Here is a 27,203-nt window from a genome sequence, read left to right as displayed (position 1 = left end):
ACAAAGGAAAAGAAATTTTAACTCTGACCTGACATTTAGTGTCTTTCATTTTGCCACAACACAGCTAGCTAGCATTTCTCTTTAATAGTTCATTGAGTCATATTCGGTTGTCTGTTACATGTAGGGAGTAGGGGGATTGCATAGCAACCACAATTTGCAGTGTTAATGCTAGAACACAGGGGATGAAATATCAGAATGTAGGTTTCCAGTGTTTCAATGAAAGGGGATAATCATTGAACTCCTAGATTTTACTATTAATGTCATAGCAGGGATTTCATGTAGTGATTGTGTTACAGAAGGTTCTTAGTGGTGAGTAGGATTTTATTGAATGAATTTATTTTATATTATTTCTTTTTTATTATCTGCTAATAGACTTCTAAAAAACTTCTTTTAGTTGTGGGTGATACTATCAAATCAAGTCAGATAATGTTACTTGTTTATTATTTAATACAAGTTTAATTGTGACCATTGTATTTTGTAAGAGAACTTTGTGGTGCTGTCTTCTAGGGTTTCTAAAATTTCTAAAATTTGTGGACATAGACTCAAGATCACAGAACTATTACCTCCCCCCAAATAATCCAAGACTTTCTTATGATGGCTCCTTCTATTACATGAGTTATGTGCTTATCATCTGTTGTTACCATTGTTGTTCAGTTGCTAAGTTGTGTCTGACTCTTTGTGACCTCATGGACTACAGCATGCCAGGCTCCTGTGTCCTCTACTGTCTTCTGGAGTTTGCTCAAATTCATGTCCACTGAGTCAGTGATGCTGTCTAACCATCTCATCTGGGGATCTTCCCAACCCAGGGATCAAACCCAGGTCTCCTGCATTGCAGGCAGCTTCTTTACCAGCTGAGCCACCAGGGAAACCCCATCTTCTGCCACCCCTTCTCCTTTTGCCTTCAGTCTTCCCCAGCATCAGGATCTTTTCCAGAGAGTCAGCTCTTCGCATCAGGCAACCTAAGTATGAATGTTGGATCTCTTTTCAATCCAAAGGACTCTCAAGTCTTCAGCAGCATAATTCGAAAGCATCAGTTCTTCGGCACTCAACCTTCTTTATGGCCAAACTCTCACATTCGTACATGACTTTTGGAAAAACCGTAGCTTTGACTATACAGACCTTTTTTGGCAAAGTGATGTCTCTACTTTTTAATATGCTATCCGGATTTGTCATAATTTTCTTTCCAAGGAGCAAACATCTTTTAATTTCATGACTGCAGTCACTGTCTATAGTGATTTTGGAGCCCAAGAAAATAAAATCTGTCACTGCTTCTACTTTTTCCCTTTCTATTGGCCATGAAGTGATGGGACCAGATGGCATGATCTTAGTTTTTTCAATGTTGTGTTTTCAGGTCAGCTTTTTCACTCTTCCCATTCACCCTCATCAAGAGGCTCTTTAGTTCCTCTTCACTTTCTGCCATTAGAGTGGTATCATCTGCATATCTTTTTTTTTTTGTTACCATACTGTGTGTTTATAACTTACTATCTTAAATTGACTATCTTTTCATGTGTATTCTCTTCATGTGTATCTCATATTTTAGAAAAGATTGTAAGCTTCCTGTAGGCAGATACTAGTTCTTGTACTTTTGATGGCTTGAAGGAACAGGGACTAAAGGGGGCACCACTCACAGGGACCTTCCCGTTTTGCTCAACTGTTTCTAAGGCTGGTACCCCCACCTCTGGTGGCCCAACCAGTAAAGAATCTGCCTGCAATGTGGAAGACCCAGGTTCGCTCCCTGAGTTGGGAAGATCCCCTGGAGAAGGGAACGACAACCCACTCCAGTATTCTTGCCTGGAGAATCCCATGGACAGAGGAGCCTGGCAGGCTACAATCTGTGGGATCACAAAGAGTCGGACACCCCCACCCCTGGGTCCCAGTCCTCTGATGCTCCATCAGAGACTTCCACCAGATGGTGCTCTTTTCCCATTTGTATTCTTGGGTATCATGCCCTATTACCTTTGCCCTTTGCCCATTCCTTCTGTTGGAATACTGGTAGTGGAAAGAGAATTCAAAATCAGCTGAATCTTCCTAAATGAGAGGAGAGGTTATAGGAAATATTCAGTGTAGAGACTATTAGCATTGTTCAGAAAAGTCATTTCCTTGGGTATAATCAGTATTTACCATGTGCCTCACTACTCAAGGTCAAATACAAGGGATTTCCTAGCCTTGTTAACTTACTACTGAAGCCCTGGTCAACCAGGTGTCCATCTGAATTCTGAGATGCCATTCCTAATGCCAGGATAACACTTTAGTGTTAGTCTTTGCAGTTTGTTTGGAGACAGCCATTACCAGGGAACAGAGATGATCAAGAGGGAAATAGCAGTCTCTGGACATTGAGTATTACAGAGAACCTACCCCTTTAGAAGACACCTCTGTTTTTGTACGAAAAACTGAAGTTCAAATCTGGACATCTGTAAGTCATCAAGAAGAGATTTGATTTTTTTTTACCAAGACAGGGAATGTATTATGGGTCTTAAATTTCTGTAGGCCACAAGTAAAGCAACACTCTTAATGCTTTTGTTGTAAAAGATTTTCATCTAGATGTTCTAGATTACAGATTTTAGCCTTTCTGCATAGCTAGGTTTATAATGCCATTATAATCCTTTTCATCTAACCCTACTCATCTAATCCTGTTTATCATTTTGGAGGAGGAGAGTTAGTGACATTTTTTTGAAATCTAATGATGTTCATGGACTCTTTTTCAAGGAAAAAGAAAACACACATTACTTTGCACCTATAATTTTAGGGAGTTTATGAATTTCCCAAAGCTCAAATAGTTGAATCCATAGTTGACTCCAAATTAAAGACTCTCCCTGATACTAGGCTGTCTGACAAAACAGTTATAACTTCTCTTAGTACTAGACTTATTTTCTGCATTACAGCCAGTAGAAATGCAGTTACCCAGCAGACCCAGATACAGATCTTGACTTTGCCACTAATAGCTGCATGATCCTGGTCAATTTGTTTGACCATCCTGAGTCTTAGTTTCCTCATCTGTAAAATGGGGATAGTAACAGTATCATTGTATCATTGGACAGAGGTTCATGACATTGTACAGGAGACAGGGATCAAGACCATCCTCATGGAAAAGAAATGCAAAAAGGCAAAATGGTTGTCTGAGGAGGCCTTACAAATAGCTGTGAAAAGAAGAGAAGCAAAAAGCAAAGGAGAAAAGGAAAGATATTCCCATTTGAATGCAGAGTTCCAAAGAATAGCCAGGAGAGATAAGAAAGCCATCCTCTGGCTGCTATCCAAAAGTCTACAAGCAATAAATGCTGGAGAGGGTGTGGAGAAAATGGAACCCTCTTACACTGTTGGTGGGAATGCAAACTAGTACAGCCAATATGGAAAACAGTGTGGAGATTTCTTAAAAAACTGGAAATAGAACTGCCATATGACCCAGCAATACCACTTCTGGGCATACACACTGAGGAATCCAGATCTGAAAGAGACACGTGCACCCCAGTGTTCATCGCAGCACTGTTTATAATAGCCAGGACATGGAAGCAACCTAGATGCCCATCAGCAGACGAACAGATAAGGAAGCTGTGGTACATATACACCATGGAATATTACTCAGCCGTTAAAAAGAATTCATTTGAATCAGTTCTAATGAGATGGATGAAAATGGAGCCCATTATACAGAGTGAAGTAAGCCAGAAAGATAAAGAACATTACAGCATACTAACACATATATATGGAATTTAGAAAGATGGTAACGATAACCCTATATATGCAAAACAGAAAAAGAGACACAGAAGTACAGAACAGACTTTTGAACTCTGTGGGAGAAGGTGAGGGTGGGATGTTTTGAAAGAACAGCATGTATATTATCTATGGTGAAACAGATCACCAGCCCAGGTGGGATGCATGAGTCAAGTGCTCGGGCCTGGTGGGCTGGGAAGACCCAGAGAAATCGGGTGGAGAGGGAGTTGGGAGGGGGTATCGGGATGGGGAATACGTGTAACTCTATGACTGATTCATATCAATGTATAACAAAACCCACTGAAAAAAAAATAAAAAAAGAAAAAATAAATAAAAAGAAAGCCATCCTCAGCGATCAGTGCAAAGAAATAGAGGAAAACAAAAGAATGGGAAAGACTAGAGATCTCTTCAAGAAAATTAGAGATATCAAGGGAACATTTCATGCAAAGATGGGTTCGATAAAGGACAGAAATGGAATGGACTTAACAGAAGCAGAAGATATTAAGAAGAGATGGCAAGAATACACAGAAGAACTGTACAAAAAAGATCTTCACGAGCCAGATAATCACAATGGTGTGATCACTCACCTTGAGCCAGACATCCTGGAATGTGAAGTTAAGTGGGCCTTAGAAAGCATCACTACGAACAAAGCTAGTAGATGTGATGGAATTCCAGTTGAGCTATTTCAAATCCTGAAAGATGATACTGTGAAAGTGCTACACTCAATATGCCAGCAAATTTGGAAAACTCAGCAGTGGCCACAGGACTGGAAAAGGTCTGTTTTCATTCCAATCCCTAAGAAAGGCAATCCCAAAGAGTGTTCAAACTATACACAATTGCACTCATCTCACATGCTAGTAAAGTAATGCTCAAAATTCTCTAAGCAAGGCTTCAGCAATACGTGAACCGAGAACTTCCAGATGTTCAAGCTGGTTTTAGAAAAGGCAGAGGAACCAGAGATCAAATTGCCAACATCCGCTGGATCATCGAAAAAGCAAGAGAGTTCCAGAAAAACATCTATTTCTGCTTTATTGACTATGCCAAAGCCTTCAACTGTGTGGGTCACAATGAACTGTGGAAAATTCTGAAAGAGATGGGAATACCAGACCACCTGACCTGCCTCTTGAGAAACCTGTATGCAGGTCAGGAAGCAACAGTTAGACTGGACATGGAACAACAGACTGGTTCCAAATAGGAAAAGGAGTATGTCAAGGCTGTATGTTGTCACCCTGCTTATTTAACTTATATGCAGGGTACATCATGAGAAACGCTGGGCTGGAAGAAGCACAAGCTGGAATCAAGATTGCTGGGAGAAATATCAATAACCTCAGATATGCAGATGACACCACCCTTATGGCAGAGAGTGAAGAGGAACTGAAAAGCCTCTTGATGAAAGAGGAGAGTGAAAAAGTTGGCTTAAAGCTTAACATTCAGAAAACTAAGATCATGGCATCTGGTCCCATCACCTCATGGGAAATAGATGGGAAACACTGTCAGACTTTATTTTTGGGGGCTCCAAAATCACTGCAGATGGTGACTGCAGCCATGAAATAAAAAGACACTTACTCCTTGGAAGGAAAGTTATGACCAACCTAGATAGCATATTAAAAAGCAGAGACATTACTTTGCCAACAAAGGTCCATCTAGTCAAGGCTATGGTTTTTCCAGTGGTCATGTATGGATGTGAGAGTTGGACTGTGAAGAAACCTGAGCGCTGAAAAATTGATGCTTTTGAACTGTGGTGTTGGAGAAGACTCTTGAGAGTCCCTTGAACTGCAAGGAGATCCAACCAGTCCATCCTAAAGGAGATCAGTCCTGGGTGTTCATTGGAAGGACTGATGCTGAAGCTGAAACTCCAGTACTTTGGCCAACTCATGAGAAGAGTTGACTCATTGGAAAAGACCCTGATGCTGGGAGGGATTGGGGGCAGGAGGAGAAGGGGATGACAGAGGATGAGATGGCTGGATGGCATCACCGACTTGATGGGCATGAGTTTGAGTAAACTCCAGGAGTTGGTGATGGACAGGGAGGCCTGGCGTGCTGTGATTCATGGGGTTGCAAAGAGTCGGACATGACTGAGTGACTGAACTGAACTGAACTGAATAGTATCATTGTCATAGTAATAATCTCATTGGATTATGATGAAGATAAAATAATACATGTAAAATGTATACTGAGCACAACACCTAGCATATGTTAAATGCTGAATACATAGTTTTCTTATAATTAGGAAATGGAATTATTTTTCCTTCTTAGATAGTTCCAATAAAATGAGGATAGTTACATTTGTCTTACCTACTTCACCAGGATCTATCTAATTAGCTAGCTTAGTGGTTAAAGCTCTGAATATTTTAACCTCACTAACCATGTTTATTGGTTAGCTCCATGGTCAAGAATTTGATGCCCACCTTCAAAACCCAAACTAACGATTAAAAGTTAATAGCCTCATTTTTAGGAGAAATCTCATATTCCATCAATCTCAAGTGACAAACTAGAACAGTATGATTGCAATTTGAAAGATACTGAAATGTAATCTGAGGTAGACCTCCCCCTGCAGTGGAAACACAGAATCCCAAAACTTTCCTGTTTAATTTCTTACTAGAGTGTCTGTCTGACTCTAGTTGCTAGGGTTAGCTAAGATTAATAAACCTTGATTAGTAGCTTTGAAACCATGGGCAAGTTATGTCACCTCTTAATGCCTCGGTGTCCTCATTTAAAAAATGGGCATAATAATAGGGTTAGAATGTGGAGGAAGTAAGTTTATATGAGTACTTAAAACAATGCCCAACAATTGACTTTTAGAAATCTTAGCATTGTTATTATCATTACTACTGCTATGATAGCTATAGCTGCTCATCAAGACTCCCTCAATATAGTGAGTTCATTTTATTTGCTGCACTTTTCCTTAAACTAAAGTTCAATTAAAACTACTTTAATTTAAAAACACAAATAGCAAATTTTGCCTTGCCTGTAAAGTAACCTTAAATTTTCAAGACTTTATTCAGGGACTTCCCTGGTGGTTCAGTGGTTAAGAATCTGCCTGCCAATGCAGGGGACAGAAGTTCCATCCCTGGTCCTGGAAGATTCCTCTTTCCTTGGGGCAACTAAGCCTGTGGGCACCACAACTACTGAGCCCATGTGCTGAAATTACTGAAGTCTGTGTGCCCTGGAACATGTGCTCTGCAACAAGAGAAGCCACTGCAATGAGAAGCCCGTGCCCCGCAACTGGAGAGTAGCCACCCCCCACCCCTGCAACTGGAGGAAGCCCGAGTGCAGCAGTGAAGACCCAGTGCAGCCAAAAATAATAGATAAATAATAATAATCAAATTGTTAAGACTGTATTCTGTAGCATAGACTAAACGTTGTAAAATATTATTCTTCCATTTTAATTTTGGAGGCACAAGTAAAGATAGATTTATTTTGACTGAATGTGAAAATCATCATCATCAATATGGTTGCAGTATTTTCTCTGCTCATTCTGTACTCATCTTTTTTCCAGTTCCAAATATCATTTGCATGGACCTGATGATGTCGAGTATGGATATTGTAGAGGAGTGATAGCTTCCCTTTCATATTGAAGCTGAAGCTTCAAAGAGAAGATTAAAGAAGTGTTTGCCAGCTATCTGCTCAGCCCTGATATGAAATTCTCAGAGGCTTTTAGGATAAACACAACTCTGTGTGTGTGTGTTTGCATGCTTTTTCTTCTATATATTTCCATTGTGGTCTTTGTATTTTGGTTTAAAATTTCTAGTTTCAGACTTGTTGGAGTCTCTGGCTAAGGGATAATTGTTTTTTAAGTGAAGGATAAGAATTAGAAGATGTTGGCAGGATTTGACTAAATGCCTCCTAAAGAGAGTAGAATTCTCTAGTGTGGAATCATCTTTCCAGAGAATGTAATGAAGGACATCCATAGGATATATTTAACAAGATGAGATTAAGAATTTAAGTGAGTCAGCAAAGAATAATCCATGGTGCCCTCCAGTGAGAAATGAGAATGTTCACCTTTTGGCCTTGCCTTTTAGAAGTATCCTCTCTGAGCTCTGGGATAGAGTGGTGTGTGTGTGTGTGTGTGTGTGTGTGTGTGTGTGTGTGTGTGTGTGTGTGTGTGTGTGTGTGTGTGTGTGTGTGTGTGTGTGTGTGTGTGTGTGTACAGACTTCCTTTAGGGTTGTTACATAATAAATAGTTAAAATAAGAAGAAAAGAAGAAGAGGTAGTTTACCAGGGTAGTTTTATATCTCTTGAGAAAGAAGCGAACTAATATTCCACTTCATGTCATTTTCTACATAAAGTTCTATATATAATTTTTATTGACAGAAATATTTAATTACAGTATCATCAAGAATAAAGCAGATTCTGCTATTTAACATCTACTAGAGAGACCTGCTGCTTATTGGATTAAATTACCTTTAATTCTTTCTCCATAAACAGCCTTAAGATATAACTACTATTGGGAGAAGCAATACTTGGTATATGTGAACATATAACATCTCCTTAACTAACAAATGAAACTAGGACACTTTATAGTATGTAGAGAAAGGAACTGAAAATGTGTGTGAGTTGGAATGGAGATGGTGAGGGGTAGGGATAGGGGGAACAGGTAAGAGACTGAGATCATTAGTAACGTTTTATCTATTTTGACAATTTACCATGAATTGGCCCTTTAACTGCCACTGGGGCATGGCTGTTTTTTTCTTGATCAGTAAGTGAAAACATTTGTTAGCCAAGTTTTTGCTGTTACTGTCGCTAACATTTTGGAAAGAGGAGTGCACACACACAATCTGTACATGTTCATATCCTCATTTCTATTTATATTGAATTAGATAGAGTTTGGGTAATCATTGGAATGGGGCGGAGTCAAGGCAACACCTTGAGAAAAGATGGAAAAATAGGAATAGAAGATGGAAAATTGTTCATCCTCTTGATAATTTGCTTGGTAAGCTGTGTTTTACAGACAGGAGATTTATGGAGAACTTTTCACATTGGCCATTGGGAAACGGCAGTGTCTGCTCGGTGGAAATTGACCCATCATACTAATAAAAACAAATTATTTAAGTTGCAACTAGTTTCAATTTACATATGCCCTTATGTCAGTGTGGATGCCCTTTTCCCCAGATGCTGCACCTTTATATTTCCCACCCTTCCCTTTCTCATCCCCTCTCCCCCTTTCCACTGAAGAGGCCAAAGCTGTTCTGAACTTTACTTGCCCTCTAACCCAAGCATCTTAACATTTCTTCACCTGATTGCCAGTCCAGAGCTGTTCTGAGAAAGAAAAGGAACAAGAAAAGTCAATCGCAAGGTTTCTTCACATTCTCTTCTCAACTCTGTTTATTTCCCACAAATTCATCTCTGGATTATACTCCAGAGATGTATACTTCCTGAATATCTCCTTCCTCTCCATTTTCTGAATTTTTACAAAGAAATAACCTAGATGCTCTTTGGGCTGGTGTTCCCCCCCAAAGTAGCCACACCTTATTTCAGTCTTGAACTCAGTTGGTAAAGAATCCACCTACAGTTCAGGAGACCTGGGTTTGATTCCTGGGTTGGGAAGATCTCCTGGAGAAGGGCTAAGCTACCCACTCCTGTATTCTTGGGCTTCCCTTGTGGCTCAGCTGGTAAAAAATCCGCCTGCAATGCCAAAGACCTGGGTTGGGAAGATCCCCTGGAGAAGAGAAAGGCTACCCACTCCAGTATTCTGACCTAGAGAATTCCATGGACTGTATAGTCCATGGGGTCGTCAAGAGTCGAACATGACTGAGTGACTTTCACTTTCATGTACTAGAAGACACACCATTATCATCAATGTATTACCCTTTTCCTCATCTTTTTTGGAATTTTTTGGGGGCGATATTTTTAAGAATTGGATTAAAACTGTGAACTCTCTCCTTAGAACAAATGCTGTTATATATGCCCCTGGGAAGTCAAGATGAGGATAGAAAAATATTCTTTCCACTTAGAGGGATAGAGATTACTATGTTTATAGCAAAAATTAATATGTGGTGACCATAAGTAAGATTGGGATATGTTGAAGAGCAAGTGGGAGGTGAGGAAATAAAGAGAAACTGTAGCCAACATTTTTGAAAATTTCACTGTGATGTGAAAGGAAAGAGGGCAGCAGATGGAGGGATATGAAGGGGGTGAGGGAAGGTTTGCTTTATTTTTATATGAGCATAAATGCTGATGGAAAGGGCCATGTTGAGAGGAAGAGGTTGAATTTATACAAGAGAAAATCGATGTAATAATGTAAGTATCCTGTGAAGGCAGGAGGAAATGGAGTCCAAAGTACAATACACTTTTGTGGGTAGCCACTATATATAACATTGCTTCTGTGGGGAGGCGGGGGAAGCAATTTAGATTTCAAGTAAGTGACTTGCAAATGATCCCTTCTGCTATTGCCATTTCATTATTTGTAAGACTTCAAGGGTTATGGGGTTTGCCAGTCATTTCCCAAAATAAAAGAGGAGACGGAATGATAGACTGAATTGCAAGAGCCCCAGTCTTGGCTCGGACACTAAAATATTACATGACCTTGAGTCAGTTGTTCATGCATCACCTGTAAAATTAAGAATTTAGGTCTAGAAGGTATTTGGGGATGTGTTGGGGGGGGGGGTGTTTTAGTTTCATAACAACTGGGGATGCCCAGAACCAATGATGTTGATTGTCCTGTAATACACAAGATAGGTTATCAAAACAAGGAATTGTCCTGGTCAAAGCCTGCAGAGCTCCTTAGGAGAAACCTTGACCATGGCTAGGTAATATTTTAGGACCTTTCTGGCTCTAAAGTCAAACTTATCTAAGGAGATACAGTGAGTTAAGTAAATGTCCCTTTCAAGCCTTTAAGAATCTTTCAAATCTCAAGGACAACCCTTCAGTTTTTGTTAGAGTAGATTTTGGCTTTGGCTAGTTATTGACTATTTAGGAGTGCTATTGCTATCATATGCCACGATTGAGAAATACAAGTTTGACTTACCTCCATTCTTTTTCCTTTTATTTCAGATACTTTTGGAATTTTCAGCCCCAAGGTGAGTCCTCTCCAACCGTTTATGGTTCATACTGAAAATGTGTAGATGGTATTGTTACTTCTGTATCTTCTAAGTAAGCTTCTCCATAGGGTGGCATTGGCCCTTTCTGAGGAAAGTCAGTGGAGTGTTTAATTAACCTTCACCCTGCTGGGCTCCCTTGCCCTGCCTTTTAGCAATAAGGAGCCCTGATGCTTCTGCCTTCTGAATGAGTTAGTGCTAGATTATTCTGTAGGACCAAAGCTTTAGTATGCTTTTATTCCTTGAGCTTTGTTAGATGCCAACAGGATCCACTGGCATTCAAATAAAATGGTGGCCGAGTCTATAATAAAAGCCTTGGGAGGGCTCCAGCTCAACTAATCCTTCATTGCTCCAGAAATAAATTCCGGTGTGTTAGCTCCTCAATCACAGTGCTCTTCCTCACAGCCTGCCTGTCTGGCAGCAGAAGCATGTCAGAAATGGAGTAGTGTTGAAATTCCCCCTAGAACGGTGTTATCACATTTTAATATGAGCCTCACTGCAGCCTCCGTGCTTCTAATTGCTTTCAAACCATTGTTTTCCTGCTTTTGCTTGATGAACCCAGCATCTGGCATGATTCTAAAAAGTACAACAGACAGCTGTGTGCAAAATTGAAAAAAGAGGGTAAAAACACATTTTTAAAAGGTTCAAAATTGAAAATTTTTCTGAATTCAGTTTGAGGGGGTGCCTTTAAAGTGTATGCATACTTTAAAAAAAATAATAAAGTATATGCATACTTTAGTACCGTGGTTGAGAATGTCACAAACATCATTCTGAATATTAACTATCTCAACTTGTTATAAATGGGAGATTTTTATTTTCTCAGAAAAATCACAGAGCATTTTAAACTAAAATAGCTTTATGAACTATTTTGCTCTATAAAATTTTTTTTAACCAATTGCAAGCTTTTCCAGTATTTTTTTTTTATTTTCGTATCATTACCAATGTATCCATCTCAGTGAACAGTAATACCTTAAAAAATTCAAACTATAATGATTCTAGTTTTATTAAAATTTTAATTTTCCTAGCTCATACTTTGAAGTCTATAAAGGTTTCTTTAAAAGCAAACTTTAAAAATAAAATATTATATTTTTGAAGTTTTTAAACTTTTGTAAATTATAACAATAGCATTTGTAACATTTTAAATAATGTGATATAGTGTTACTGTATATCTCACTGTCCTAAAGCATTTATGGCTGAAAACATAGGTTGAGAATAGAGAATTATATGTACTAATGTAGCAGTTTGTTTTGCAAAATGTGAAATATGCTATTCAAGAAATGGCCCTATAGTTCAGGGTTTAACAGATGCTAACCAAAATCCACAGGGGGCAGAATATGAATGTAAACAGGCAGAAATGAATGAAACTGTGAAGATAGAATTAATTACCTAAAGGAGAAATAAAGAATTAGTGTCAGAGATGTGGAATAGTAATGTGTTGAGAAGAGAAAATAATTTTAGAGCTTAACACAAGGTACTGTGTGGGGCTCAAAAGACAAAGCACACATCTCACCAGATTCTTGTAATAGTGGTATTATAGTCATCGTCCAGCATAGGGCAACTTCTACACAGTCTTTCTCTTTTAGAAAGAAGGCAGAGGTAGAGCAGTGAAGGAGACAACTGAAAAGAGTTTATTTAGAACAGAAAACTGTTTACTTCTTGACAATGATTGGATATATGTAGCAAATTGGATATTCTTTGCTCATTTGGAAGCAATGTAAGGAAAGATAAAATAGAAAAACCCATGTACATGTGACTTGCCCCCAGCTTTGTTCCTCCCACTAAGAGAGTTTTAAGGGGCAGAAGAGGAAAGAAAGGGTATCTTTTACCTTGCCCTTTTGGTCAGATCTTAGCAGATTGTTTGCTTCTAAAATGTAGTTTGGGTGCGAGCAGTAACAGGTCTATTTACGATACTATGGGGCAGTTTGGGATTATGAAAAGAATAAGAATATGTAAGAAGTAGAACAGATGGCAGAAGTATTTTAAGAGCCCGGAAAGACTAGGTAGTATTGGGAGGGGAGTGAAGAAGAACAGAAATGGTGGCCCCAAACATTCCTGGCATTTTTATCTGTGGCAAGATTTTTATGCAGGAAGGTGATGGGATGAATTTTATTAACTCTGTGCATTTCCCTAAACACACATGTGTATTCTTCAGAATATTTGTATCAGAGTCTGGTACCTAGAGGGAAAATAGTCCTTAGTTATAGAAGAGTTGACACAACATACTGAAAAAGCATCCTTTAAAAGAAAGATACTTGGGAGAGTAGACTGCTAGACCTAGAGAAGGATTTCAAGCAAAGCATTTCTTATCCGTCTTTCCATTCAATGCCAGGTTTAATGCAATGGAAGAGTGATCATGGAATAGTATCAGGAGAGTTTTGTCCCTGTTCTGGAGAAGAAACAGGGCATGGTAGAAAGACCACGGATGTTGAGGCCTAATAATCCTGGGTTCAAGTCTCACTATACCATTTAGCTAAAGGTTATGTGAACTTAGCAAGTTGCTTCATTTTTTCTGAATCCTGGCTTCCTTATCTATAAAATAAAGATGTACCAGACACTGTGCGAAGTCTTTTACATGCATTATCTTATCTAACCCTCAGAACAGCCCTATGGAATAAGCACTGTTAATATACCTATCTGATAGATGTGACTACTGAGGCAGAGAGTGGTTAAGAGAATTGCTCAAGGCCAGTCTCCTCAAGGAGTCTAACTTAATCAGTATGACTTCGTAACATGTACTCTTTTTAAAAGATATAAAAGCTTTATTGTGATATAATTCACATAACAAGAAATTAACCCTTTAAAAGTATGCATCAGTGGTTTTTTAGTCACTGAGTTGCACAGCCATCACCATTGTCTAATTTCAGAACGTGTTCATCACCCTGATAAGAAACTCCATGCTCATTAGTATTCTAGAGCCCAGTATCTTCATTGCTGTATTTTACTGCCTCATTGCAGGTTGTCATGAGGGCTAATAGTAATATGTGTAAGTCCTAGCATGGTGACTGGACATAGTATAGTTTCTGTTCATGGTGTTATGATAATTCTTTCCTTCCATTTTCACCTAAGTTTTCATATTCGTCCACTGTTTAACTTCCTGAATGATGTTCATTTAAAAATAAGGAAATAGGAAGAAAAATAATCCCAATAATTTATTACTTTAGTATAGAAGGAACATAAATGAAAGACCTCTTTTAATGGGCTTAAACAAAATTGAAAAACATAGGAAAGACTTTTTATATTTATTTTTTAATAAGATTGAGATTCCTTTGATAATTCAAGCTCTGTTTACTTTGACCACTTTTTCTCTACTTAAATTCACTTAAAATTACAAAGAAAGTACATTGGAATCTTTCCTATGGAACTTTTAACATTTCAGCAATCAGATATTTAAAACATGATATTGCTCAAATTTCTGCAACAATATTAACTTTACCTTTTTAGATAGCCATAGCGCTTGATGGTATTGATCCTAGTGACAGTTACGGTTAGAAAAAGTTTCAATTATAAGGCATAGTGTTTATAATTTAAATTTATTGCCATAAAACTTCTTCATGAGTATTAGAAAAATTGCCCACCATAGACCCAGAGTCTAAAACAAATGATACAATATTTAAATAAAAATTTAAGAAAGACCATGGGAATATCATAAATATATGTAACAAAATGGTATTTTTTCTGTCCAATGGTCATTTACATTATACTTGCAATAATGGTAAATATGGACCAGTGAAATTTCTTGGCAGCTTGAAGATTCTTTGAGTATCTGCATAGGTGATGTAGAGGGTTTATGAGAAAATTACTTAGTGTATTTCAATATGAAAACTTTCCACTGTGTGAATCTTAAAAATCTTATTTTGAAGTGGCAGGCCTATATCCCTTGTCACAGTGAATTGATGCCAAAAAATACAGCTTGGCAAAAGCAAATAATACAAAATGAATAAAGAAAATGTTATTATAAAACCACATTAACTGTAGATTAAAAGAGATTTAAAAGCCATATCAACTAATGTGTGAACCTTATTTGCATCCTGAATCAAACTATACAATCTATGAGAGAATTAGAAATTTGAACACTGACTGGATTTTTTATGTTGAGAATCTACTGCTAATTTTTTAGGTGTCACAATGGCATTATGTTTATATTTGTATGCTGTGATATTTGAAGATAAAGTAATAGATTCTGATATATTATTCAAAATAATATGGGAGAGGAAGAAATAAATGGGGTGGGGTGTAGATGAAATAAAATGGATCATAAATTATGTTGAAGCTGGACAATGTGTACACACTTTTCCCTACTTTTGTATATTTTAAAAATTCACTATAATGCAAGAATAAAAGAAAAAAATCTAGTTTGAAATTAATAAAAAACGTAACAATATTTTGTTTCTATTATGAAACCTGGTACATTAAAGCATAAGATACTTTATGTGTCTTGGACACAAAATACATAAAATAATGAGGGTTTTTTTTTTAAGTTTTTGTTCAAGTTTAATGTTTTGTTTAAGAGCATGAGTTTTGAAGTTAGACCTGAATTCGAATCCCAGTTCCTTTACTAACAAGCATTGTGAGCTATAGCAAGTGATATCACCTTCTCATTTACAAAATCTTGCTAATAATATCTATGTGTGTGTGTTTGTGCTGTCACTTCAGTCGTGTCTGACGCTGTGCAGCCCTGTGGACTGTAGCCCTCCAGGCTCCTCTGTCCTTGGAATTCTCCAGGCAAGAATACTGGAGTGGGTTGCCATGCCCTCTTCCAAGAAATCTTCCCAACCCAGAGATCGAACCTGCGTCCCTTGTGTCTCCTGCATTGGTCGGCACATTCTTTACCACTAGCGCCAGCTGGGAAGCCCTAATAATATATTCTTCACACTTATTATGAGTTGTAATGAATTTTATTAAGATGATGAACTCATGAGGAGCGCTTGCCACTTGGTAGGCACTTACTGAAGTGGTAGCAAGTATTATGTTTATGTTTCAAAGGAGGGCTATGCAAGTAAATCCATGTATGGAACTTAGGTAATATATATTCACATATCTTTCCATAATAGTCATCCATTCCAGCTGAACCCTGCTATAGGGCCATTTGACTCACCATATATATATATATTTGTGAGATTTTGCATTTAAAGGCTGTGTGTGCAGACTTTTTATTGGTAGGCACTTCAGAGGTTAGATTTATGAACTTATTGCTCTGTAATGCCTGAGACATGTTGAATCGAAGCATGGATGTCACTTTCCTTCTTTTCTCTTACTATCACATACTTGGAGCATGTAGTTATGACAACTACAAGAAGCAAGCCATTAAAGCAGCAAAGAAACACCATCTTAGCACTAAAAAAAGGAGAGAAAGGTTTCCCTTTGAAGTTGAAGAGAAGTGTTTTTGAATTAATGGAGTGTACAGTGATTTTACAAGTTTTATTTATGAAAATACTCTTTGCGTTCATGCCAGAAGGTTTTAGCACAGTCATAAGTAGGATTTACACAAAGAAACATAGCCGAAATTTATGATGTGTTTGCAAATGTAAGAAAAAGTCTGAATTTACAATATTTGTAATTTATTGTTAAGTGTCTTTCTATCACTATTCCTGGAATGCTAATATTTTATAAACACAAGTGTTGGTTATGAACCTAGAATATCCTAACCTATACTACTTTTTAAAAAGAAATCTTCCAGAATGTTTTCCATGTCTTTTGGGAATTTAATAGGGGGAAATGTACACAGGACGAATGCTCCTGCCTTTGGCTTTAGCCCAGACTTTTAGCATCAACAATCTTGACAGCTGCTTTTGTGACTTGACTTCCTTTGGACCTTTCTCCCCTTTCCCTATTTGCTACATTTTAACAAATTAATCTGTAGAAAGTGGATGTATACACACACATTGTTTTTGAATTTAATTACTGACTTTGATACCTTTTCAAATATTTTACTTCCTATACATCTACTGGTTGGGTTTTTCTAGAGTGGAATAATGGAATAATGCATTTTTAAATTAATGCACTGTTTTGCAGCTTCTGTCAAAGGTTAGTTTTTTTTTTTAAACAAAAAGACTCACTTTTTTCCTTTCTAACCTTAAAACTTTCTAAGGCTTTGATGTCCTTTGTAAAGTCCCATCTTGTCATATGTGATCTTGAGACAGAAGAGAAAGAACTGACTTTCATGAAGGCAAAAGAACTCATTTGAATCAGATGCTGCTGCTTTCTGTATTCCCTATACAATATATTATACACACAAATGTTCTTTTATAGCCTTGTTTGAAATAGCAAGGACTCCAACCAAACAGCCTAAAAGCTCAGCAATAGGGGACTAGTTAAATAAAGTATGTTATATGCATTTAATGGAGTGCTCCATAGAGGTTAAAGGAGTATATATGTGTATCACGGAGACCTCTCCAAGGCATATTGCTAGATGAAGAGGGCAGTTTGGACAGTGTACTCTGTGTGTATATGTGTACATGCACACGCATGCATGCAAGTGTGCTTGCTTTTATTTGTATATAGTATATTTTTGGAAGGGTACACATGAATCTATTAACCATGGTACCCCTGCTGAGGCGGGTACCAGTGTGAGTACAGAGAGAATCTTTGTTATTTATATCTTTTGGTATGATTTAAATTTTCACCATGTGCATTAATTATTTTTTGACTAAAAATTAGTAGTGAAATAAGTCTATTTCTGCTAATATGAAGCAACCTCCAAAATAAATGATTAGGAGGAAAAGCTGGATACAGGATAAGACAAATGCTACCATTTATTGTTTTTTTTTAAACAAAAAGACTTACTACTCTCACAGACGTGGTTATATTTAGACAGAAAATTCATAGAATACCCACAAAACACATTGCTTCTGGAGAGAAGAACCATGTGAAGGGAGGAAAGATGAGCTTTCATTACACACCTTCTTGTAATGTTTGAAATTTTTGCTCTGGGCATACTTAACTTTTTTTATTTAATAAAGCTCACTATAGTTAACAATACTGTATTGTGTATTTGAAGGTTGCTAAGAGAGTAGATTTCAAAAGTTCTCATCATAAGAAGAAAATTGTAGCTATGCGAGGTGATGGATGTTGACTAAACTTACAGTCTTGGTGGAGGAGTCTTCCCTGTTAATATATTTTCAATTCATTAAAAGTTTATGGAAAATACTCCCCAAATTTCTTAATATATACACATATTAAATCACTATGATGTACATCTAAAATTAATACAATATTGTATGTCAATGATATATCAACAAAGCTTGGGAGAAAAAGAAGCACACCAAAAAACTTGATTTAATACAGTAGCTCTTTTTCAATAGAATCATGATTTGGTAGTTTATATCCATTCATGTTTTTTCCTTGTTTATTTTTACATATGAATTTATAGGTGAGATCCTAATGATGATATAAAATAGCAGTATTCTCTGTTGTTTCATGTTTGGAAACCAGTGTTACATAGTTGTGGCAAGTTAACCTACCACTTAAAAGTGTACTTTAAAATAAATAATAAAATAGGATCATATACTACCCATGGTAATTGATAAAGAATACCTTTTTACCCTATCTTAATCTTTCTTTTTTGCATGAGTGGTAATTAAAAGTTCATAGAACTTCTGATTCTTGTCATTATGTAGATGGCAAAGAAAATAAAGTGATAAATTAATGACTACTTTAATTTTATTTGATTAGCCTGGAAACTTGTTGAGGAAACAAACTTATAAACTATTTTTTCTTAGATAGAATTATCCCTGGATCAATACAGAAAATCAGGTAAGGAGTACAGTTCCTGAACACAGAATTTCGGTATAAATATTAATTTACTTCAGGAATTGTGCCTCTACTGAATTTTCATGGTTTGGACCCAAAGTGTTGAGAGAAATCTCTGGATAATTTGAATACAATGTTTTTGGGGTTTCTGCTTAAAATTCTTTATTGAATAAGCCCTTGAACTTGAAAGCCAGTGAGTTTGTTTGATATTTGGAGACTGAATAAGGTGATGGTTAAGCCCAATTCTATTATATAGCATTTCTCTGTGCTTCTCAGCAACACATACTTTTCTGGGAAACTTGTTTAGTAGTTATTGCTTACCAGGCTAAATCCTATTAAAACAGAAAAGGAACTGTTAAGTTATGTACAAGGGGAGTTACATGATATATAAAATAAAGATTCCAGTCAGTGCTAACTCTTGAGAGGCAAAGAGTGGGAGAACCAGTCTCTGAACTTGTCTGTCCCTGTCAGCTGACATGCACTTAACACACACTTGCCAGTTTAGAAAGTTCTTGATCACAGTTCATCTCTAAAAGGCATTTTCCTAAACTTAAAAAGTGATACCACTTTTCTTAAGATTAGTACACTTTCCTTGTTAGTGGTACCCCAATAAAGATGGAAAAATAAAATTTAAATATAAGGAGATACTTTTCCATGTGAAACGTCTGTTCCGAAAAAGACCAAACACTGAACAGAATTGTTGATGGTAAGAGGCTTGGTTGTTGTTATACATGTTATTTTCATACATGAACAGGAGTTCCTATTTGGCAGAGGGGCAAAAGGAGGCTTAATTTTGTCACTTTTTGCCATTCCAACTTTAGTGGTATTGGAGGTCTATGTTACTCAACAAAGAAAACTCACTTTTTCTTCAGTGTGTTAAAAGACGGTTCACGTTTTCAGGCCTGCTTATCTTACCCATAGTACATTCTTTATTATATGTTATTTTATTTTTACTTCTTAATCTTTTGTGAAACTTTTCTTATATCTGCCTGTATACAATGTAGTCCCATTCTTCTTCAGCAGGAGATATTGAAATCCAACTGGGCTTATAGTTTCCCTCAAGAAGTAATATAAGCTGATTGGGATATGATAGATCCTAGGATGCGTCAGGACAGGGAGTGGGTGCTGAGGTCCACTCAGTTTATTATTTGAGAGAAAGGAAAAGAGGGAAAGAGAGCAAGATAAATCAAATAGTAGTAAAATTGCTACATTCAGAGTTAACGACATATTTTTGAGGTGTTTTCCTAGTGTGAGACTTAAGTATGGTGGTGCCAGAAAGGAAATGTGTTCTATAGCTAGGCCAGGTCAAAGCTGTATTTGAGTGTGGAACATGTTGCCTCATTTTCTCTGAAGCAACATCAAAATACCCAGGATCAAACAAAATCACACAGAAGTCACTAGAAAAAAATTCAACATACTGATCTGACTAAACCCAAAATGTATTGTTTTGTAAGTATGAGCTTCCTGCTAGAAAGTGGTATTTCAAAAAAAAAAAATACTATCATAGGTACATTTGAACCTATAAATTGGACCAACTCCTTCTTGACCAAATCATTGACCACATTTGACTTTGTTAGTTTCATGCATAATATGACTACTAGTATTCCTACTACTTATAATAAATTATACTTTTGATTTTATAGATTTACCTTACTGAAGTAAAAAAAAAATACTGATTAATGACACATGCCATAAATTCGGTATGTCATTCAGCATGCTTTGCCTTTGAGTAATAATAGTAGTTTACAAAGCATGTATATTTGGAGACTGTACAGCTCAGTGAATTAGAACAAGAGCTTAATAATCAGACAAGGCGGGATCAGAGCCACTTATGAGTCACCTGTATGACATTGGGTAAATTGTTTAATCTCTGGATCTCAATTTCTTTATCTGTAACTTTGGGTTAATAGTATATCACAGGATTATTTTGTAGATTAAATGAGATAGTACCTAAAGGGTCTTGACCCAGAGCCTATAACCAGTAAGAGTTCAGTAAGCTATTATATTTTTATTGTTACTAGAGCTGCTTTTTCCTATAAGTCAAAACATGTTGAAAATTCAGTTGAATAGCTTCATAGTAAGACTTAAATGCTGAGAATGTAGTGGAAAACAGAACAATGAACCAATAATTTCAGTTATGTTTGCCTGGTTGCCATATAATAAATGCACTCATTTTATAGTATATTTACTACATACTACCAAATACCTAGATTTACATGTTTTGAATTCTGTCAAAATCTCATTCCTTTTGAAAATATTCAGACTCAGCAGGTCCCATTTTAGTAGCAATTGAACAATAACAGTGGTGGACGAAATGTGTTAGTGAAAAGCCAGAATGATTGCTGACAGGCTGTAATTTACTTTATGAAGTGTGCATTGTCACATATACAATTATCTGGTTTATATTTTGCTGTCAGTCTTCCAGTTTGTTAATGTCCAGGAGTTATGCCTTTATGTGAAACCAAAGAAGGGTTAAAAATCTCAGCATTTGCGGTGTGAGGCAAGGGAAGGAAGGAAAGAGCAGAGGGTTCACACAGTGGCTGTCTTTTTTTTTCTTTTTTGAAGAATTAGGATGATGCTACACACTGCAGCTCACCCTACTGGCCAAAATGAAAAACTGCATCATGAAGGATTTTTTTTTTAAGGAAGGAGAAAAAAAGAAACTTTTCCATTGGCTCCCCTGGGCATTTTCCTGTCCAACTCACCCCTGACAGATGTAGTTCATTCTGGAAGTATTATTAAACCATGCTGCCCTTTTGGTTGTTGGAGTGATTCTGCTATAAGCATCCAACCCATTTGATTCCATTTCTTATCATTTAAACCATGCTCTCTCTACAACTGAGATCCCTAAAGGTTCTTAAGAAGTCTGTGATTCTTTGCATGATTTATACAATTAGCATAAACAGTATTCCAAGATAAAAAACTTAGTCATAGGCTCAATTTATTTCTTGCACATTCAAGATCTAGTTGGAACAACTTTTTAAAAGAATGATAAATGGAAACTTTCTTTACCTGGGCTGTCATTTGTTCTGTAGACTTAATGACATTCAGTACTATTACACTCACTTCCAGGGCCTTGGGGGAAAAAAGAATATTTATACGTTGAGTTATGGCTAGATGTAGGAGGCAAAAAAAAAAAAAAAAAAAAAAGATGGACAGGAAGTCAGGCTGTATAGAACAGAGAAGAATTTGAGACCTTCACTATACATGGATTAATCACAAGAACTAACCATGCAAATCGAAATGGATATTTAGAAATAGGTGAAGCCTCTAAGATGTTCTGTGGGAAACACCATACATTTTCTAATGCATGAGTATGTGCAAAATGGCATCTAGTTTATAATGGAAGTGTTGACAGAACTTTAGATTTGGTGTTACAAATGTTCTCCAGAATATGTTTACATGTGAATAACATTTCACATATATGGATACGTATGTACTCAATATATTTCTTTAGTTGGTATTATATTTAATAATTTAGGTGAATTGTTATAAAAGCTGCAGTTTTACTAATCTTACCTTAGTCCAGCTTTGGGAACTGCATTACTAGGAAATTGGTCTGTGAAAATCTGGCAATATTAACACTATCAAGCATGAAAACTAACTAGATTGGATCAGGGACCTTTATTTATGACATTTTATTCAAGATTTATTAATTTAAAGGAGGAGCTGTGTGTCTCATGGGTTCTTAAGTATTAGAGTCAGAAGTTGTATGTTCCCAATGCAAGCAAAAACAACGCAGACAACTTTACATTAATTTCAATTTCCTTATATTATCCAAAGATAACTTGGTGAAGTAATAGCAAACCCTAGAAGATTTTCAATCATGCCATATAGTTGGTTGCAGATGTGCATAAAGTTTTTATAATATAGCTCATAATTAATTAGGAGAAAAGTAAAATGACTTCATAGTAACATGAAAAACACATTGAGCCTTTTCGTATTGAATAAACAAACATATTTATATGCTGTATCTGTTATTCTTATGTTTTTATGCTTATGCTTTATGCTTTTTTATTTTTTCTGTCTTTGTAAATTTTTCTCTCATTTCTTGGTAAAATCATCATTATGGTTTGTTTTTATCTGTGAATAGTACCTACAAGTTCAGAATCAGATGGATTTGCTGTGAGTCAAAATAGTTACAAGGGGAGCGTCATCATGGCTCATTTTCCTCCCTGTTTTATTTGGAATTGAATTAGGAAATGAAAGTTTTTAGCAGTTTAATTCACTTCTCCATAAAGTTTATGGAGCAGCAACAGCTGGTTGAATTCATGGCAGAAAAAGCGAACTTCAAGTGGCCAAGCTATTGTTTCAGAATTAAGGGAGAAAACTCATTAGCTGTTAATGAAAACACAGGGAATAAAAACAAATAGCACAGAAACCCTAGCAAATAATTACCTTACACCTGACACAAAGCTGCTTTATCTTTCTGCTCCAACCCTCAGAAATTCCCAACTTATCACTCTATGGAGCATGAATGAAATTGAGTTTGACTCGAAGGAAAGAACAATAGAGAAGTCATCCTCCTTACAGGCCCCTTAGCACAATAGTCAGTGGAAACCTGCCACTGAATATACTAAGGGATGTTTCTGGTGCCCAATTCTTATGACACTTAGGATTAGAGGAGCCAATTACCAGCTAATAGCAGGTGAACCCTTAATATAGTTCCCCCAGATCTTGTTTAGAAATACAAAAGGAAGGGACTGAAGGTAGTGGATGTGATTAATGGAGATATTGTGTGTTAGAATATATATATCTGGATAGAAATATATTGATTCTGAGCGAGTTGCAATGGGAAAGTGTGTCTCTAGTGGCTAGGGGTCTTGCTTGTGAGAAAGCCACTCAAAGCAGGTGGAGTTCTAAGCCCTAATTGTAGAGCTACTGAGTGGAAATGTCTGTCACTATAGTTTGTGATCATTTATGTCTGATCCCACTGGACTGTGGTTGTGGCCACTTGTAACTGCAATTGTAAGAGCTGTAGATGAATCCAGAGATTACTTCCGATTATGTTTTAAGAAAAAATTATATTCTAAACTTCAACAAATCCAAAATGACCACAGTAATGGTTAGTTCTTCTATAAAATTTTTCAGCCATGCATCTTGAATAATTGTAATCATTTTAATTACACGGGAGTGTCTATTTATATAATGTCACTGGCTTTTTTTCTGTGTGTGCCCAGGGGAGCTGGGCCACTTGATATGACACTGAAAACACTTACAGCAACATTTCCCTCATCAGGCACTAATTACACTTGGATGTAAAACATATTTTTAAATGTTTCCCCCACTGCAGTCATTTTTAGTACTGACCTAGGCTCTGTTTTTTCCTGCACTGAGTTGTATACCTTTGTTGTTGTATACTTTATAGAGTCATGGTCTTGTATTTAGCACAGAGGTAACTGTTAAAAACTCACCTTGAGTAACTATGTTTAGATACCATAGGAATCACATGAAAGTGACTTTTCCATCTGAAGTTAATAATGCATGCATGCATGCTAAGTCACTTCAGTCATGTCCAGCTCTTTGCGACCCCATGAACTATAGCCAGCCAGGCTTCTCTGTCCATGGGATTCTCCAGGCATGCCAAATCCAGGCAGGTATTTTGGATAATACTTTAAAAATGGAAGCTCTAAATATAACTGGATTGGATCCTGTGACAGGAAAAGGACACTAGTGGGAAAACTGGTGAAATCTGAATAAGGTCTGTGGTTTAGTTAATAGCAGTGTGTCAATGCTAATTTCTTGATCTTGACAAGTATACACTGGTTATGTAAAAAGTTGACATTGGAGAAACTGGTTGAACAGTATGTAGGAACTCCTTGTACTATCTTTGCAATACTTAGAATAAATCCACAACTATTCCAAAACTTAAAAGCTCATTTAAAATAACAAAAAAGCAAAGCCCCTCCTGATTTGCTTTTTTAAAAAAAGCCTAGACTGCTAAAATATGTAAGAGTAGATTTGTCAGATTTCTGGAGCAAGCAGAAAACTTTGAGTCTGGAGTGACAGTTGATAGATAATGCCCATTATGTCCTACAAATGTTAAATTTTGCTTGGTAACCCATATGACTAATTTTTAACTGGATTTTTGTTTTGCTCAAAATTTTTAAGTTCCTTTAACCTCACAGCTCACTTTTGGGTTGCCTGCCAGCCTGTACATTTAGATTGCCTTGATAATATAATTTCAGTGGATTTGCAGCAATGTAAAATTTGAGAATTTTGGCCCTCAGTTCAGTATTTGAGAATTTTTCTGCTTATAATAGAAATTTCTCAGCAGCACTTTAGCAGAACTATAAGCTTTGTATCTTGATCAAGTAACCTAGTAAAATAGAGCATTTCTTCCCACTCTAGCCAGTGACTGTTGTGTGAGGGATTTGTTTGTTTTAATTTTACTTTTATTCTCCACAACAAACTCCACAGTTTATTTTTAAAGTTCTGTATCTGCAGGTGTTCAACTCAGTTATGGATCTCTACCTATCTTTGAGCGTCTGCAGAGGAATCTAGATATGATCATCTAATTTATGGAAAGAGAAGGCTACAGCTTTCCACTTTTAATCATTTTATATCCTCCCTATCCTTCTAGTTTAATTGTAGGAAATAAACCTTTAAAGTGAGGCAATACAGATTTCTATGTAGGTTGTTCGGTTTCACTGCTCCCTAGTTGAAATCCAGGGCCAAAACTCTACAGTGTTTACTGAGATTAGCATTGGTGATTTCCTTTGGAAATTAGTATTTGAGATAATATTAAATTCAGTTGAAAATCCCCTTTTCATGTTTGTGAAATGAACTGAGCAGCTGTTGGTGTCCTTTTATCAACAGACCGTACCTCTGTTTGGGGGATTTTGAGGAAAGCCATTTGCAATGCAGAGCCTTTTCTTCTGGTTTCTGAATGAGCTAACATCTTCTGTCTAAACCTTTTAAAGTGTTGTAATAGCATGGGCCACTTCTACAAAATATAATCTACTAGTGTGTCAAAAACACCCAAAAGAGATTAACATTGTTTTAATTGCCTTACTCAGAATTGTATATACATTACCTTTCATCAAAGCCATTTTGCAGAACAAATATTACCTTCTTAGGGTTTTTAGAATTCCTAAGAGGTTGGTTGCATAGGCTGTAAACCAGAATTATAAAGAGAACTTCCTTAAAATTGCAAAACAAGTAGTGATTTAAATTGGAATAGTCCAGATTCTCTCCAAATTTTACTTCTCTTATTTTTTAACAAAGGAAAGAATCTTGACCTTGCTGCTGCTGCTAAGTCACTTCAGTCGTGTCCGATTCTGTGCGACCTGTAGACGGCAGCCCACCAGGCTCCCCACCCCCGACCCTGGGATTCTCCAGGCAAGAGTACTGGAGTGGGTTGCCATTGCCTTCTCCGCTTGACCTTGCTATTGTATTATGTATAGAAGTATAATTTATTCTATTTCATTGGGAAATAGAGGCATTCAGGGTAAAGGTTGTAATTAATGGGATATTTCTATAACTGTTTTCATTTTAAGTGTGATGGGGAAATTTCTTTCTGGTGGCAAAAGGTCTCCTCACTTTAACAGTTTCTAAGTTCTAGTTAGTTGAATGGAAGATTTCCCATCCAGGTGGGTTGGTTCTATAAATTATTTATGTGTTTCTTTTATGTTAATGGATATGTATATTTGGTAAATACCAGAAGGAATCTGGGCTTCCCTGGTAGCTCAGATGGAAAAGAATTGCCTGCAGTGCAGGAGACCCAGGTTCAGTCCCTGGGTTGGGAAAATCCCCTGGAGAAGGGAATGGCAACCCACTCTGGTATTCTTGCCTGGAGATTTCCACGGACAGACCATGGAGTCGCAAAGAGTCAGACACGACTGAGTGACTAACACTGGCCTCTAGAAGGAATCTACAAAGACATTTGTTAAGATGTCAGAAGTATGACCTTTTTTCCTTTCTTTTTTTGTCCCTCAGGGGGAGACCAACCTGAAAATTACCTTGGACAGGACAGCTCCGATGATAATCACAGTGGAACTCATGGCCCTTCATTTACATCAGATGCACCTTTTTTGTCAGATTATCAGGATGAGGGTGAGTTTCATCTTTCTGTCTTTAGGATGACCATACTTTTATACTTTTTGTTCTGGGGTCTTTGCCTTTGGTCATTTTCAATCCAGCAGCCTTCAGAAGGTTCTCTGTATTGGTAATCACTTGTTTGCAAAGAACAACTATTTGTTTCATTGTGGTGCTATCCTCCTAGATAATTCAATAGTTCTCAAGTTAATGTACTTAGGGAAACACTAATTCCATATTGGAGCAGGAAGACATCATTATCGATCTTTCTATAAGAACTGTAGCTGAAAAGCTAAGAGACCTTTTTAAGATTGCAGGGCCCAGTTTAACGTTCTTTCATATTTTTTCGCTTCAGTGAAGTTCATGAGAATTAGAGCTTTTGTTTAATGATTATTGAATTGTTGATTTATTGAGGATTATTTGAGACTGTTGAGCTTATCATATTATAATAGGATATAATTTTTACCCATACTCACATCCTTCTGACCATATTGGTGTTGTCTAAGGGGAAGGGAAAGCCACAAGGACCTTTATGCAAATCTTCCTGGAACATCCATTTTATTTGAAGATTTGGGAATGGGAAGAGTTAAATAATTCAACCCTTATAAACATTATATTAGAAACACATTGGTATGTAATATAGTGGCATGCAAAATATATATGAATTTTTAAGAT

At 36.8% G+C, this 27,203-nt stretch overlaps 1 protein-coding gene across 2 annotated transcripts in view; it reads left to right on the top strand.

The window, feature by feature from the left end:
• The window catches only part of SKAP1 (src kinase associated phosphoprotein 1), a 295,603-nt gene that overhangs the window by 67,478 nt on the left and 200,922 nt on the right, over positions 1 to 27,203 (top strand). For both annotated transcript variants that reach the window (XM_065909373.1, XM_065909372.1), the window contains exons 3-4: positions 10,699 to 10,724; positions 26,430 to 26,546. In XM_065909373.1, the coding sequence (XP_065765445.1) occupies positions 10,699 to 10,724; positions 26,430 to 26,546 (143 nt within the window). The remainder of the gene's footprint in view (positions 1 to 10,698; positions 10,725 to 26,429; positions 26,547 to 27,203) is intronic.

This window comes from Muntiacus reevesi, chromosome 18, assembly GCF_963930625.1.
Source record: "Muntiacus reevesi chromosome 18, mMunRee1.1, whole genome shotgun sequence".
NCBI lineage: Eukaryota > Metazoa > Chordata > Mammalia > Artiodactyla > Cervidae > Muntiacus > Muntiacus reevesi.
This window is presented reverse-complemented; position numbering and strand designations above follow the sequence as displayed.